Source organism: Leucoraja erinacea, chromosome 11, assembly GCF_028641065.1.
Source record: "Leucoraja erinacea ecotype New England chromosome 11, Leri_hhj_1, whole genome shotgun sequence".
Classification (NCBI taxonomy): domain Eukaryota; kingdom Metazoa; phylum Chordata; class Chondrichthyes; order Rajiformes; family Rajidae; genus Leucoraja; species Leucoraja erinaceus.
The window spans coordinates 10,885,536-10,902,500 of NC_073387.1; the positions used below are offsets into that span (position 1 = coordinate 10,885,536).

General features: G+C 42.0%; 1 protein-coding gene across 2 annotated transcripts in view; it reads right to left on the reverse strand.

Moving 5' to 3' along the window:
* The window catches only part of LOC129701451 (slit homolog 3 protein-like), a 561,975-nt gene that overhangs the window by 196,186 nt on the left and 348,824 nt on the right, over nt 1-16,965 (reverse strand). For both annotated transcript variants that reach the window (XM_055642634.1, XM_055642635.1), the window contains 2 exons: nt 11,085-11,156; nt 509-580 (listed from right to left, as the gene is read on the reverse strand). In XM_055642634.1, the coding sequence (XP_055498609.1) occupies nt 509-580; nt 11,085-11,156 (144 nt within the window). The remainder of the gene's footprint in view (nt 1-508; nt 581-11,084; nt 11,157-16,965) is intronic.

A 16,965-nucleotide genomic window follows, 5' to 3' on the forward strand; every position in this document is an offset into this window, starting at 1 on the left:
TAATAATAACAACTTTATGTATAAAGCACTTTAAGCAACTGCAGTTGCCACAAAGTGCTGTACATGAGAACTCATGGACAAGAAGTTATTACAAACCATTAAAAAACCGTAAAACAAAGGACTATAAAACAGTAAAAATTAAAAGACATTAAAAGCACTAAAAACAGAAGCAATGTCTCAGCCAGTGTCGAAAGCCAGAGAATAAAAATGAGTTTTTAGGGTGGATTTGAAGATGGACAGTGAGGGGGCCTGTCTGATGTGCAACGGCAAGGTGTTCCAGAGTGCCGGAGCAGCAACAGAAAAGCAAATAATGAGAATGGAGTGTGTTTGCATCTTCAAAGCCATTGTAGATTTTGTCGCCACTATTGTTCATGCTGGGAATTCCATCTTGAACAAACTGCACATAAAGGATTCTTCTAAACTCGACTTTCAGAAACGCCCACATTGAAGCACTCAAAATTAACTTGTTGGTTTTTGAAAGATTGCAAAGTATGTTACAAATACTTACAAAGTCCTCAACTTTGGCATATGGTTGAAACTGGTCAAGGGGATGAGACTGATGTTGTTATTGTTGAGGGTGCTGAAAGACAAAAGAAAAAAAAATCAACTTACTTCCAGGCCTGTGATGGCAAAACCAAAGAAAAAAACACTCTTGTATTTAGTATGATTGTGCATAATGTACAGTACCTTTCTCATTGAACTGAATGCAAAAAGTGAATTTCACTGTCCTTTATGTACAAGGGACAATAAAGTACCAATGAACCATTGGAAACAATGTACCGATTATAATGACATCACATATGGGTGAGAGAGGGGCCTTGGTTTGTTTTTTTGCAAAGGCCTCTCTTCTGTTTGCTGGTCCCTTGGCCAATTAAGCAAGGCTCTGTAATCATCGAGCCAAACAGCCAAGATAACGCTAAGCCTTTGCCTTGCCTTCCTGCAATGGTTGTACAGGGGAGTGGAGCAAAGAGTGAAATATCACCCTGCCTCATGGCGGAGAAGTCATACATTGAAGAGTCCAACAGAATCAACATTCCACAGCCCTGCACAGAACTACGCAGTGGAAATTGCTGACCAGTTATTGCTCATGTCACAGAATGAATGAATGATTGAATGAATGAATGAATGATGAGTGAATGAATGTATGAATGAATTGAATGATTGGCTAACAATGAATGAATAACAATCAATGAATGAATAAGTTTATTGGCCAAGTATTCACAGACAAGGAATTTGCCTTGGTGCTCCGACCACGTGACAACATGGCATACAGTGACAGTTAAGAATGATACATAAAACATTAAACATTAATAATAAAACATTATTGATTAATCACGTGAATTAAATAAAATACCAGTGAAATAAGAGGCTACAGATTTCTGGTCATTGTGTAGAGCTACTACTTGTGGAATAAAGTTGTTTTTATGTCTGGCTGTGGTAGCTTTGACAGTCTGGAGTCGCCTTCCGGAGGGAAGTGAATCAAAGAGTTTGTGGCCAAGGTGAGCGGGGTCAGAGATGATCTTACCCGCTCACTTCCTGGCCCTTGCAGTGTACATTTCATCAATGGAGGGAAGGTTGCAGCCAGCCGATTCGCTGCAGCCTCCGGGTGTCGTGCTTGGTGGGTGAGCTAAACCAAACCATGATGGAGAAGGTGAGGACAGGTTCTACGATGGCCGTATAGAATTGGACCATCATTACATGTGGCAGATTGTGCTTCCTCAGCTGCCGCAGGAAGTACATCCTCTGTTGTGCCTTTTTTACTGTGGACTCGATGGTAGCCCCCCACTTAAGGTCCTTGCAGATGATGGTTCCCAGGAACTTAAAAGACTCCACAGATCTGACTGTGGTGTTGTTGATGGTGAGTGGGGTCAGGGGAGGAGGAACGCTCCTAAAGTCTACAATCAATTCCACTGTCTTAACAGTGTTTAATTTCAGGAGAAGACTCTCACACAATCTCAACAGTACAGTTAAACATATTTGCTGCATATATTTATTGAATGAGTATTCAGTTTACCAACAACCAAGAAAAAAAAGGTACGTCTTCAAAAATATTTATATATTTTGCTTATTTTATCTGTTTATATTCCCCATTGGGTGAGATTTTATGTTGAATGAATTATATATTTCAAACACTACCAGAAGTTGATAGCTATCTTCTCTACTTATGCTTATCCAGTGCTGATTATGTTGCTGGTCCCAAGAATGTTTTAATGGGTGCCCTGTGTGTAGAAGCCACATTGTTTCCTGTTAGGTAAAAATGGTGGGGAGGAGGGCAGGAATCAGCAAAGTTTAAAAGGTGTTGGAAGGAACTGTAGATGCTGGTTTAAACTGTAGACATGAAAACCAGAAGACCTCAGCGGGTCGGACAGCATCTCTGGAGATAAGGAATAGGTGACGTTTCGGGTCGAAACATCACCCATTCATTTTCTCCAGAGATGCTGTCTGACCCACTAATTTAAAAGGAATAGACGAAGGAGGTGAGTTATCCAACTTAGAGAAGTGTGGGGGAGGGGTTTCCAGAAAAAGGTTGTCGCTCCTCGGGTACTGATTTTGCATGATCAGCCATGATCATGTGAATGGCGATGCTGGCTCGAAGGGCCGGATGGCCTACACGTGCACCTATTTTCTATGTTTCCAACCAGGGTTTATTCAGATGTTATAATTGCACCAGATCTACTTAATGCTGCTTTATTACCTCCAACATTACTTGCAACTCCTACTATACACTTGGTTTCAGAACGTACAGTGCAGTGGAACCATCTCTCAACTGCACCGAAGATAGACACAAAATGCTGGAGTAACTCAGCGGGGCAGGTAGCATCTCTGGAGAAAGAATGGGTGACGTTTTGGGTCGAGACCGTTCTTCAGTCTGAAAAAGGGTCTCGACCTGAAAAGTCACCCATTTCTTCTCCCCAGAGATGCTGCCGGTCTCACTGAGTTACTCCAGCATTTTGTATCTATCTTTGGTTTAAACCAGCATCTGGTGTTCCTCCCTACACATCTCATTGTGGTGCTGATCATCTAAAATTCATCAAACAGCTTCCCTCTCTTCCATAATGTCAATGTACTTTTGATTAAATATTTTGCTAATAATTTGATGGTATGCTCCCATTTTAACAACATGCATTGTATGATCTACCATGGTGGGGCGGGGGGTACGGGGAATAGACGGTAGAGATTGAGTGACCCGGAACGGGGTGCACGCTTAATGTAAATGGATCAGGTCTGTACTAACATAAGCAGAAAAATGGAGGCTAAATATTTGGTGCTTGGTTTCACAATTTTTTTCTCTCTGAGATTTAACCAAGAAGCAGTGGTGATAAAATTGACATTTTCCCCTGTCTCTTACTGTCAGGTGACCTGTTCATCAATCTTCAGCTTGGCTCTGTGCGTGTTCTGTGCAAACCTTGTTGTGTGTCAGCTCTAGTATGTAATTACGTTAACACAATGATGTTACATTTAGCATGCAAATGGCAATTATTGTCATCAGGCATCTCCAGACAGCAAATCTGCTTCAAGTAATCCACAGTCAACCTTTAACAACTGTTCAATGCAGTTTTGACTGCTTTAAAGATAATTTCATAATTATGATATTTTTTCTGTTTTTGTTGCTACTGAATTAAAAAAGCAAAATGTTGTTTTTCTACCACCCCGTTATGATGAAGCATGCAATTTCTGAATGCTGAATGATATTGATGCTGCATTTCTTCATTGGAACAAATTCATCCTGTAACAAGGCAGAATAACAAACTTGATTCCCCAACTTGTCCCCTGGATTTGCCATCTAGCAACAGCAGCATTATTTCATCAAAAACCCTGCAAATATTTGCCAACGATTGAGAATGATCTGCTTTCTCATAGCCTACTAGCACATGAGAAAATATTGTCTAAGTGTCATGAGCTGGTTTCATTAAAATGTTTACTTATATATCTTTTTTTCCTGATTTGCATTGGTTCATTGATTTTCCACCCTTTATCATTGCAATGCTTTTATGTAAAGGAGGGAAATAAGTTATTGAGGGGACCAATGTGAAGATTGAACTTCCTCTTTGCTGATTTCAAGGGAGAAGTTACATGTATTTTGGTTTTCTCTGCTTCACTTCTCAGGCCATTCACTTGTCTGATGGAAGGTATAGTTTAGGTCCCCATTTCTGACTGCTGACTTACATCTAGTGACACTGACTATAATTGCTGGGCTGGTAACAGGTGAAGCGACTTCAGGCTGCTTGCCACACGAGGGACCATGTCACAGAGCTCTCCAAGATTCCAGACCTACAACCAACCTCTGCCTTATGCCCCTGTCCCACTTAGGAAACCTGAACGGAAACCTCTGGAGACTTTGCGCAACATAAAAATTCAAAACCAGCCACGACCAAAAATAGGTTGCCGTTTTAAAAATCGGTAATTTTTTAGTCGAAGCCGGTTGCGATGCTAGTTGAAGGTGTTTGCCGGAGGTTACAGGTGGTTGCCGGAGGTTGCAGGTGGTTGCCGGAGGTTGCAGGTGGTTGCCGGGGGTTGCAGGTAGTGGAAGGTAAAACGACTATTTTTAGTCGCGGCCGGTTTTGAATTTTTTTAAATAATCGCCGGAACATGGAAGAAACGGAAAGCACTTTCGACCATTAGGGAGACTGACAAAAACCTCCGGGAACTGCACGGAAACCTTGGGTGGGGTGAAGTCTTCTCTCCCCCCCCACCCCCCCCCCCCACAAGAAGGGTTTTGGCCCGAAAAGTTGACTATTTCCTTCACTCCATAGATGCTGCTGCACCCACTGAGTTTCTCCAGCACTTTTGTCTACCTTCGATTTTCCAGCATCTGCAGTTCCTTCTTAAACTCCTTTTAATCTTGTGGCTTTAGGTTCAATTTTATACACTTACTTCAAATGGGACCTGGTCAAAAGCCTTGTTAAAATCCATATTAACTATATCAAATGCACTTGCCTCTTCAACCTTCAACTTCCTCAAATAATCAGTCAAATAATTGAGTACCACTTGCCTGTAACTGATCCATGTATGTCCCTGATTAACCTGTGGTTCTTTAAATGTGGTTTCATGCAATCCACTGGAATCAAACCCAATAGTTTGTCCACCATCCACTTTAAATGTGAATATGTTAAAAGCCTCCTATATGTTTATCTCTCTTTCTAAGCAATGGTACAATGATATCAGTCATCCGATCATCCTGAAACACTGTTGTCGCCAGGAAAATTTCAATATTGTAGTCGGAGCTTTTGAAATTCCCCCCGCTCCCCTGCACCTTTCCATAGTCTGAGATATATTTCATTTGGGCAAGGCAACGTATCCATTTACAAAGATGATAAATGTCTAATACTTCTTCTTTTACCAAATAAATCGCTCAGCTTGTGCTTAAAAATCCTAGAACACCAAACAGAAGATGCAAAGTGAACGGCTGTGATCGGTAACCCTACGACGACTAAGTTGCTGGTCCAACATTGTTAATCATTTGATATTTTGCAACATCTATTACGTCAGAATACATCGATGGTGAAGGGATAATTGGCTTTTAGAAAAAGGAAAGATTTTGCGAAAAGTCCATGTAGCTTTCCATATTCCTTTTATAACCGTGCTGCTACCTTTAAGGACAGTAAATATACATTCTCCCCAACATTACCTTTTATTCCAACAGTCCATGGCAATAGCATTTTATTGCTCTGGTACTTTATTACTCTGGTATTTTTTTCCATTCTTCACATGTTTAAATTCTAATGTTTTTTTTTTAATTGTCTACTGTATATTGTGTCATTACTTGTGAGCAAAGCACCAAGGCAAATTCCTTGTATGTATATGTACTTGGCGAATAAAATTAATTCAATTCAATTCAATTCAATACTTCACTGCTTATAGTGATACAAACACACATATGTCTAATTTTAAAATGCAATGCAGTTATTAACATTAGCGGAGACGCAGTCAATAATGAATGGTCTTGAGAGGACTTACTCAGCCTGTTAGCATGTTAACACTCAGCACTGAGGTACATATCAATTTAGTGTCATGCTGCAAAAGCTCTGTGGCAATGGTGGGCTCTAATACTATTGTCAGCTAATTTCGTAAACCATGCCATGAGCACTCGCTGTATAGGTTATCACACTATCAACAGTGTGCCACAAAGCAGTAAGATATTAGGTGCTATAGATGAATCATAAACATTCTGAGGCATTTCATCGATGCAATCTCAACCCAAATTGAAAGATAAAGCGTTTGATTCTGATTATAAAATAAGAAAAAAATTCAGTCTTTCTCTCAGTGAATATTCCATCAAAGTTGGACAATTTTTCTCATAATTATATCATCACTGGGCTTACTGAGAAAGAGCTAGGAAACCTCAACCTTGAAGTCTTTCACATTGCATGAGCTGTTATCTGACTGGAAGGCATCAAGCTGGGATCTGATTCATTCGCAGATGAGATTCACTGAGATTCTGCGATGGGCCACTGTGCAGTGCACAGAAGCAGGGAGCGGTGACTAACTGGTTCCGTCCCCACCCAGGGTTCGTACCATCCCCTCCATTGCTCTAGTTAGAGTCGACTGCAGGGAAGGTATCTGGTCCATGCAGCTTAATTCAATGACAGGTGCCAGGACAAGAAGAAAAAGGAAATAAGATAAAATATATCTAACCTCCTATAACTTATGCATCATTTAATTTAAGGACAAAGTTGTTTTAAGAAATAAACTGATGCTTAGTTTTGCCAGTTTTAGAAGGGAGTGGACATCACGGACATGATTACATTTGCCAGACATTACAATGCCTGCTCTCATCCCCCAAAATGGAAAACAATAGGAAACTGGCAGTCCTTCAGTTTCATTATTTGCAAAAGGTTGAATGCCATTGAAAACAAGCTTCTCAATCCCTTTGAAAAAATAATCTTTTAAACAATATATTATGCATTGCATTTGATTACGAGTAGCATATTAGTATAATACAATAGCCTTTTCCTGCACTGAAATAACGGAGCCAATTATCATTTTGCTTCATGTAACACATTAATGAAAGGAAAATTGCAACAAAACTGATATTATTTAACCAAACTGGACCACTTTAAATAAAGTGGGGTGTGCAGAAAGCAGTGTACATTCTTCAACTATGATCCCCAATTCTTAGAAGGAGAATGCATATGGCGAATAAAATGTAAACCTCATATCTTTGCAGTTTGCATCAGCCGTACAAATGGAACAGGAACGCGCGAAGCTAGTTGAAAACCCATAGGTAAGGAGCAACCTAAAATTCCTGGAGCTACATACCTGTCCTGTCCATGGGATTCCTGGTAAATGCATAGTGCTGAGAAGTGAGGGGATAAACGTAGGGTGGCCGATCTGGAAAATGAAGGTCTTCCTTTCGGCTGCGAAGGCGCGTTGCATTCCTTGCAGCTGCTTCGCTCTCGGTCGCTCGCCGAATATCCCTCCCATCTTCCGACTGCGGAGATTTATGCCGGACCAAGCGTGCTGACATCAGGGCGATCCTTGCTGATTAATCACTGCGGTAAAATAGCACCGTGCTATTTTTTTACCGCAGCAAATTTGAGGAGGGGAGGTGGGGTGGGAGTTGTGGATTGCTGTCCTGGTTCACGGCAGCTTTGCGTACGCCGCCGTTAAACGAGAAGGAGGAGGAAACAATAGCGGGATTACGCAGATACCGCAGTTCCTGCAGCCATATCCAAAGCTATGTGCCACACCTATCGACCAGCAATAGAGGAAAGAATGAAATCCACAGATGATGCTGTTGGCTTTTCTTAAATCCTATTTATTTTCTCTCACCCATGCCAAAGCATGCCATTACATTAAGCTGCAAAGAACAGATACTTTCCTTGCAGCCCACCCCCAACTAGGCCAATGGAAGGGATGTTTTAGTGGTATCAGTATACTGTGGGTGTGGATGGAAGCAGCCAGCCACGCTCCCTGCCTCTGTGTGAGTCCTGAAACCGATGTGTGTTGCATTGTTCCTGTATTAGTCACAACATCCACAGTAAATTTTAGATTCGCTGCTTTCGATATCAGGTTCACCTCACCAGCAGTGTGGAGTTTTATAGTTTCTTACCGTTTCTTCTCTATCAAGAAATAAAATGGACCAAGTGACCAATACTTTATGAAAGCATTAGCAAAAATGATGCACGTGTTTATTAATCGAAGACAAATAAGGAAAAAATGACAGCTTCTGCTGCCTGCACCTGGAAGAAAAGAACAAGACTAAAAGTAAGCGCTTAGCATCATGAGGTGTTGTGTTGATAATTTGATATCTCAAAGTATATTTCATAGCTACTCCTACTCAGGTGATTGCCTGAGATAAACACCATGGGTTTTAAGGAATAGATTGCATTTATCTCCTTAAGTGAGCATTTATCTCAGCCAATACCTAAGCAAACCATTAGCTGCATTTATTTTCCAGTGCTAGCTGACGAAGTCAGGTTGACATAACTGTGTCTTCGGCAACGCCTCACATTCCTTTTCAACTTTCCTTCCTCCTTACCATGCAAAGCTTTCTTAATGCTTCAAAGGTATGGGGGGGAGGAATAGAGTCAATATCTCAGAATTCACCCACTTGTTTCGACTGATTTGTTTTCCTTGCTTCGTCGTAACATTTAGAATTGACCAGCTAATCATTATATTTGTGAAGTCACTTCCAAAATTTGAGGAGGACATTCCAGAGAGATTTCCTTCTTTGTAAATTAGGTCACCGGTGGATGACTATTTCACAGAAAACTAAGATGATGTAGGTTGCGTGCTCCACTTTGATGCGGAGGTATTTTATACCAGAAAGCAGGAAGACTCTCCCACCCTTATAGAGTCTACCTGAATCACGCACATATCCTGCAGCTTAATGAGTATCTTTGTAATTGTGAAGACTATCTGCAAGGCACAGACACTGGACAATACTCCCATGATTTGATGGGCTAAGCTCTCCGATTTTTTACTTGTGTGGAAGAGGCAGATTTACACGAAGGTGAGGCATGATAAAGTTGGAGAGGGAGAACCATAATGAACAAAATATTTGTAAAGAATAATTGGAGGCAACAAAGTAAATCCTTCCAAAATGGGGCTGGGCAAACTAAATTAGAGACCTTTAAGTGAATCTGTTTTAAAAATGATCAATGCTTTAATGTTGTAAACAAGATCTAAATGACATACACCTTTCCTTTGGAGAATTTGAACATTTCACCCAAATTGCCCATGTTTCACACAAGCTTTCTCTTGAACTTCATCCAACCCTTTCCGTATAACCTTCCATTCATTTCTTTCCCACGTGCCATCCGGCGCTCCTTAAACTTTGGTGCAACTACTCTGTCTCCTTCAAATTCCATATTCTAACCAATCTCTGGATGAAACAAAACGGAATTCCTCCTCGGGTTTATGTTCATGACTTCTAGATGGAAATGGAAACACTTTTTCCATAATGCACCCTATCAAATACCTTCGAAAAATTTGAGGAAATCTGTAACATCATCCCTTAACCTTCTCATTCCGAAAGAAAAAAGACACAGTCAATTCAGCTACCCTGATAATCAGATTTCTTGAACAAAGCACCAATAAGAGATTTATGTAGCACTCTCCATAGAGCCATAAGAGATAGCAAACATTGCACTGATTTTTTTGGGAGAAAATGGTTAGGGATAAAGTGATTCGCAAATCTGATGGCTCATGATACAGAAACAATTTCAACTTATATTTTTGGAGAATCTTTGTGACGTGGATAACTTAGAGTGCAGGTATCAGAAATACTGGACAATTTCAATGGGAGGATGCAACTTTAAGGGTTATAATCAGGTGATTATTGGGATGACATTGAATGACCTAATCCTGGTTATTCCTATTCTATGTACCGACTACAGTACAAAGGTTCTGTGTTGCAACAGAACAAAACACAGAATGAATGTAGATCAGGGTATGGTTGAAATGCATAATATTTTATCAAGTAAAATTTGTTCATTGAAGTTCCACTCGTAGAACTGCAAGCTGAATGTCTCACTATGTTGATCAAGCTTTGCATAACATATGTTTGCTATCATTACAGCTACAATATCTTGTTTGCTGGGCGAAAATATTATCGGTCATCACTGAACTTCCGTCCACAAACATGGCGATAAAAAAATCCTGTATCTTTTCGAACATAGGTAATAAATGTACAAATGCCCCCACTTTGTCCAACGTGTGACCCACATGTAAAATCCTGACTTAATGCATCCCAGTAACCTCCCTGAAGATCATGTGAGTAGACTACAAGAGGGGTATCTGCTGATAACAGATATATATACATTGCTGATAACAGAGATATAATCCGTTGTAACAGAGATATAATCGTCAACTGCGCAAGAGTAACGAATCCTACCTCACACCTACACACGTGCACTCACACGCACGCGCACAATTTCATGCACACACACACATACACACACACACACACACACACACACACACACACACACACACACACACACACACACACACACACACACACACACACACACACACACGCAACTATTTGCTGAACTACACACCTGATGGCTCAAGAAACAAATCTTGGACCCACTTCTTCCACATATAAAAGGCACATCCATATATAATTAATACATCATTAACAATGTAATTCCACTCAAGTTATAACAGGATGTGGAATGATTTATTCATATAAAACAAAATGTAATTATTAATAAAACAAATTGCATAGTTGCCAAAAGCTCTCTTCAATCTGCATTCTCATTCTACAATTTGGGGCTTTTTTCCCCATGCATCTTTAAGCTTGCATGCACCTTGCGAATTTAACCCATTTTTATTACATTAAATTTAGACAAATTATCTAGACATGTTTCTTTTGTGAGTTGGATTATCTCGCACCCATCTCTCTGCTGGATTGCTACATGCCATGACGATTTATTAAATGCAAGTAAAGAGAGAGGAGAGTGTCACGTTCGCACTCTCAGTAGTGGGTTGCTGCCTGGTCAACTGTGTTCAGCTCCAGCACATGCAGCCAACCTCCCAACTAGGAATGGGTTAATGAATGACAATGTTAGAGACAAACTGCAGGCACAGGGTAAGGAGGAGGGGGAAAAAAGAGAGAGACTAGGTCCACTTACAGGATCTCCAAGTCACGCAAGGCTCTGAAGGTTCCATCCTCGATACAACTTATGTGGTTGTTGTCCAGCTGCCTGTTAAACAAATAAAAAAACAACAAAGAAACGCATCAGAGGGGCAGCAAAAAGACAAAGCCACCTTTCTCAGCAGGCAAGGGTCTCGGACATTCTCTGCACCCTTCGCTGGTAACACTGAGCCTGACAGTAGAAACACCAGGCTGCCTCTGGCCTGGCACACCACGATGCCTTTCTCCTCCACCGAATGAAAAACCTCGCAGTGAGCACAGAAGCCTATCAGCTCTCCGTAAATATTAATTGCGCAGTTTTTTAAAGGCAGAGGGAGTAATTTCATTACATTAGGTGGCCTAATCCATTACAGTCTTTTACTGTCCTGTCATTGAAACCATTTCATTAAAAGTAAAGGCTTCTAAATCACTCGAGGTCACACAGTTGCCCTCGCCGACCTACCAGAATTTTTTTCATTCTTTTCAGTTCTCCTGGTTTTAGAGGCTGTCTCGAAGTCTGCCTGATAAGTCTGTGACACAATGCTGAGTACTCAGTCACTGCACTGATCTGTCAGGGCGCACACAGAGTACACAGCACTCTGAATTAAGTACAACAATTCTCATTTGATATTCACTAATTATGCTGTGCGCCAAAAGCATGCAACATTGCCCTGAGATTGAGCCATCAACTCCATCCCCTCAGTCAAGGGTGTACCCTCCAAAAGAAAAGGAAAAGGAGGAATATTTAGGGGGCCATCAATTGCTGTTTTAAAGCAGCATTGTCGACATGTGAAAAATCATGAATGAACAAGTGGGAACAACTGACTGAGTGACAGTCACACAATGACCAAAATCATGTAAAATGCATAATCGTTCCTCGTGTGAATGTAATGCATTGACCGGCTGGGGTGGTCAGTGATCAGAGAATAGGGTGTGGAGTGAGATAATGATAGAATTGCAAGAGACCCGGTTCGATCCTGTGTGGAGTTTGCACGTACTCCCTGTGTTCGCCCGAGTTTCCTTCGGGAGCTCCAGTTTCTTTCCACATCCCAAAGATAAGCGAATTGGTGAGTTAATTGGCCGCAGTAAGTTGTCCCTTTTGTGTGGGTGCAATCTCTAAAGGGCCTGTCCCACGTGCATGCGACCTGCATGCGGCAAGCGCGACCAAACCGGAAGCGGGGGTCACGCGGAGGTCTAATGATCCCCGTACAGGGCCGGCCCCACCAGCATGCGCCTGCATGCGGTGAGCGCGACCAAACCGGAAGCAGGGGCCGCGCGGAGGTCGAGTAAGTGACGTGAAGTTCGAGCGAAATCCGCGGGATGTTTGCGCGTGACATACGGTGTCAAGACGCTGCGTACTGCATCAAGACGCTGCGCACGCCCGTCGAGGCGGTGCGTACGGCGTCGAGGTGGCTGCGGGCCGGCAGGCTGTTGCCGCGCAGAATTTTTGAACACGGTTAGTTTATCGGAGCCCCGCGCAATGTCGGGACCAGCTCCGCACAACTCCATAGGGCTCTGGCGATTGAAGTGGGACCGGCCCCGCGAGGCCGTACGGCTCAAGCGACCACGTTAGGTCGCGCTTGCTGCATGGAGTTGCATACTCGTGGGACAGGCCCTTAAGTTTGGAGGGGAGGGGGGTGATGTTGTTGAGAACGTGGTGAGAATAAAAGTGGTATTAATGTAGGATTAGTGTACAGTGGTTGATGGTACGAACTTGGTGGGCCAAAATATAAATTTCCATATTCTCCGACTCTAGTAAAATAAAAGCTCTTCACCATACCAAGTGATTCAGAAAGTGCAAATAATATAGGCAACAGATTCAGTGCTTTTACTTCTTATGCTTTGTTATCCATAGAGAAAAAGACACAACATGTCAGGATAACTCCATGGGCCAGTCAGCATCTCTGGAAGACATGGGTAGGCAATGTTTTGAGTCAGGACCCTTCTGCAGAAGTGGGGAGGGTGAGGGGGAGAAAGTTGAGAAAATAGATATGGGTGGGGCAAGGTCTTGCAAGTGATAGGTGGATACAGGTGGGAGTGGAGGATTGTTATGAATAGAGTCTGGCTTACAGATTAAAGTCTGGGAACATTTGTGAGATGTCCAGTGGTACAGGCAGAGCATTATAAAGGGGAGCCAGGTACTGTCAACAGTGAAAAAGGGATTGTTGAAGGAAGATTAGAATAAAGTGTCATGGAGTAAACAGTATGGATACGGGCCTATCAGCTCAACTCATCTACGCCAACCAAGACTGCTATCTATGCTAGTCCCATTTGTCCACATTAGGCCCATATCCATTTGGGCCTTTTCTATCCATGTATCTATTCAAACATCTTTTAAATGTGTTATTGTACCCGCCTCAACTATTTTCTCTGGCAGCTCATTCCATATGCATTCCATCTTCTGTGTGAAGAAAGTGCCCCTCAGTTCCCATATAAATCTATCCGCCTTGCCTTGAACCTCTATGCCCTCAGCTTTAGATCATAAAATATAGAAACAAAATTAGGCCATTCAGTCCATCGAGTTTATACCACCATTCAATCATGGCTGATTTATTTTCCCCTCTCAACCCCATTCTCCTGCCTTCTCCACATAACTTTGGAGGCTCTTGCTAAACAAGAACCTATCCTGGGAAAAAGACGGTGCGCTTTCATTTTATCTATGTCCTCATGATTTTATACATCGTTATAAGGTCATTCCTCCTCTTACCATCCAAGCAATAAAGACCGAGCCTGTCCAATCTCTTCCTATCAATTGACCCTTCAAAACTGCCACCATTCTCGTAAGTCTTCTCTGTACTCTTTCCAACTTAATGATATCTTTCCTATAGCAGTCTCACCAACACTGTACACAATATTCCAAGCACATTGATCTGGGAACACATGTACATTCCTGAAGCCAACATAGATTAACACATGCATTGGCAAGGCACAGAAGGTCACAGAACCACATACTGGTAAATAGAATGAGTGTACATGAGCTGATGGCCTGCATGGACATGGTGGGCCAAAGGGCTTCTTCCTGTGCTGATCGACTATGTCTACAACGTTACTCCAAGATAAATACGTATTGATTGGAGAGAGATGTTTGAGAAATCGGGAACTTTTGAAGTGGTTGGGCATCAAAGGTTTGGAAGTACAGGGACAGCCTGTGGTTACTGGGAAGGTCACTAGTATCACTAATAGGAGGATTTATCTGATTTAAAGGTAGACCAGAAGCCTGGAGAAGGGATTATAAACCTACAATGAAACTGTTTGAATCCACTCCTCGTGACTTATCTGCTTGGGGATTGGGTTAGTAAAACAGCATCTATTGGGGTAGTATAGGCGTTTGCTTTCCAAAAGTTGTGATCAGCAAAATAATCCAAAACCTAGGCTTCTCGGATTGGCTAAGTTCCTGAATTAAAAGTTAATAATTAATTGCAGTATTGTCAAACTAAAATGTATGAATTGTGATCTTTCACTTTAGGGCAGCAGGTTGAAGGCCGCAGGCAGCAGCAGGATTAACAAACTCATCAGGAAAGCTGGCTCCGTCCTGAGGGTGGAGTTGGATTCATGGGAGGTGGTCTTGGAGGGGAGGATGCTCCTCAAACTGCAGAGCATCTTCGACAATGCAGCTCACCCCGTCCATGATCCACTGGTCAACCTGAGGAGTACCTTCAGCAACAGACTGGTTCCACCAAGATGCAGTACAGAACGCCACAGGAGATCCTTCTTACATGTGGCTATCAAACTATACAACTCCTCCCCCTTCTGTCGTGGGGTGGACTGACTCACTGACACCCTCCCCACATCCCCCCACCCCAAATCTTTGCACATCCCAATCCTTTCCACTTGTCACGTTAATTGTATGTTTCATGTATCGTGTGTTTTATGACTGTTGACAGATCAATTTCCCTCCGGGGATAAATAAAGTTCTATTGTATCGTTATCTAGCTGTGTTATGAATGTTGCTGGGGAGCAGTGCAATAACAATTTTATTTAAGACCTCTATTTTGAGTGATTTGTTCGGTTTATAAGCGAATGTTGTCATTAATCTTTAATATGAAGGTGAAGCTGGGTACTTCACCTCTGATCTACCGCACTCCCTCTCTAACTAGGAAACAAGTAGTAATGAATGATGCATTTAGCAGTGACAGTTTGCCCCTCAAGTAGACTGTTATCTGTAAACTGTAATCACTGAGATCAAGTTTTTTAAGCCGAAGATAGACACAAAATGCTGGAGTAACTCAGCGTGCCAGGAAGCATCTTGGGATAGAAGGAATGGGTGATGTTTCGGGTTGAGGCCAATCTTCAGACTATGAAGACTTCGGTCTGAAGAAGGGTCTTGACCCGAAACGTCACCCGTTCCTACTATCCAGAGATGCTGCCTGTCCTGCTGAGTTAAGGGGCTGTCCCACTGTACGAGCTAATTCAAGAGTTCTCCCGAGTTTCCCCTGATTCGAACTCAGAGAATTACGGTAATAGCCACTCGTAGGTACTCGGGGCTTTCGTGGACATTTTTCAACATGTTTCAACATTTTTCAACACGAGTCTTCACGAGCTTACCGTGTTTCCCAAGTACCTGCCGTTAGCGTTACGAGCCGCAAAGAGACGTCCCCAGCTCCGACGTACCCGCTACGTACATTCTACGTGCTTACCACGAGTTTGATTTTTTTTTTAACTCAGGAGAGCTCTTGAATTAGCTCGTACAGTGAGACAGCCCCATTACTCCAACAATTTGTGTCTATCTTCAGTGTAAACCTGCATCTGCATTTCCTTCCTATAAGGTTTTTAAGCCTATAGCTTAAACCATTCATTTGTTCAAAAAGTGTTTTCCTGCAACATTGAATGGCCTATCCCACTGGCCCTAATTTTGTTTTGCACTTTCCATGGGGAATGTCTCAGGGAGCAATGAGGAGTGAGCTTCACTTCACTGTAGCCTGTATAATCTTATTTTGAATGCTGTTTGCTATTGAAAACTGAATGGTGTTGTATTTCTGTGTTGGGCACATAATGTTTTTGGGAGCAACTAAACACACTATAAATAAAACAATGTATTACACCTTGCTGACAATGAGATAAATAAAAGCTATTTAAAAAGCAGGTGGTAGAAATAATAGAATTATGGATCAAACTGCACAGGAAGCGGTGGTCATTTAGCATATTGCACCAAGGTCAGCTCGTTGAAATAAACATATAGTTAATTCCACTCACTAAATTCTTAGCTTATCCCAAATAAATAATTGAGAACTTTGTTCAGAAAAAATAAATTAACCCTGGAATATAGCAAAATGATGAACTGCTGGAAAGGGTGCAGAGAAGATTTACGAGGATGTTGCCAGGACTAGAGGGTCGGAGCTATAGGGAGAAGTTGAGCAGGCTAGGACTTTGTTCGTTGGAGAGCAGGAGCATGAGGTGTGATCTTGTAGAGGTGCATAAGATCATGAGAGGAATGATAGGGTAAATGCATGGTGTCTTTTACCCAGAGTAGGGGAATCAAGGACCAGAGGACATAGGTTTAAGGTGAGGAGAGAAATATTTAACAGAAGGGCAATTTTTTTTTTTACACAAATGGTGTTAGGTATAAGGAACACACCACTGGAGGAGGTAGTCCAGGCAGCTACTATCACAACATTTAAAAAACATTTGGACAGGATAGGATAGGTTTAGAGGGATATACAGGCAGGTGGTACTAGTGTAGATGGGGCATATTGGTTGGCCGAAGGGCTGTTTCGATGTTGTGTTACTCTATGACTCTCAGTGCAAGAGAAGCAATTTTATCCCCGATCTTCTGTAGGAACTTTCATTACTGCTTGAAAGGAGCATCTGGCCTGAAATTTGGCCCACTGAATATAAGGCATATTCTGCTTTCAACCTTTCAGCATTATTATCCAGCTCAC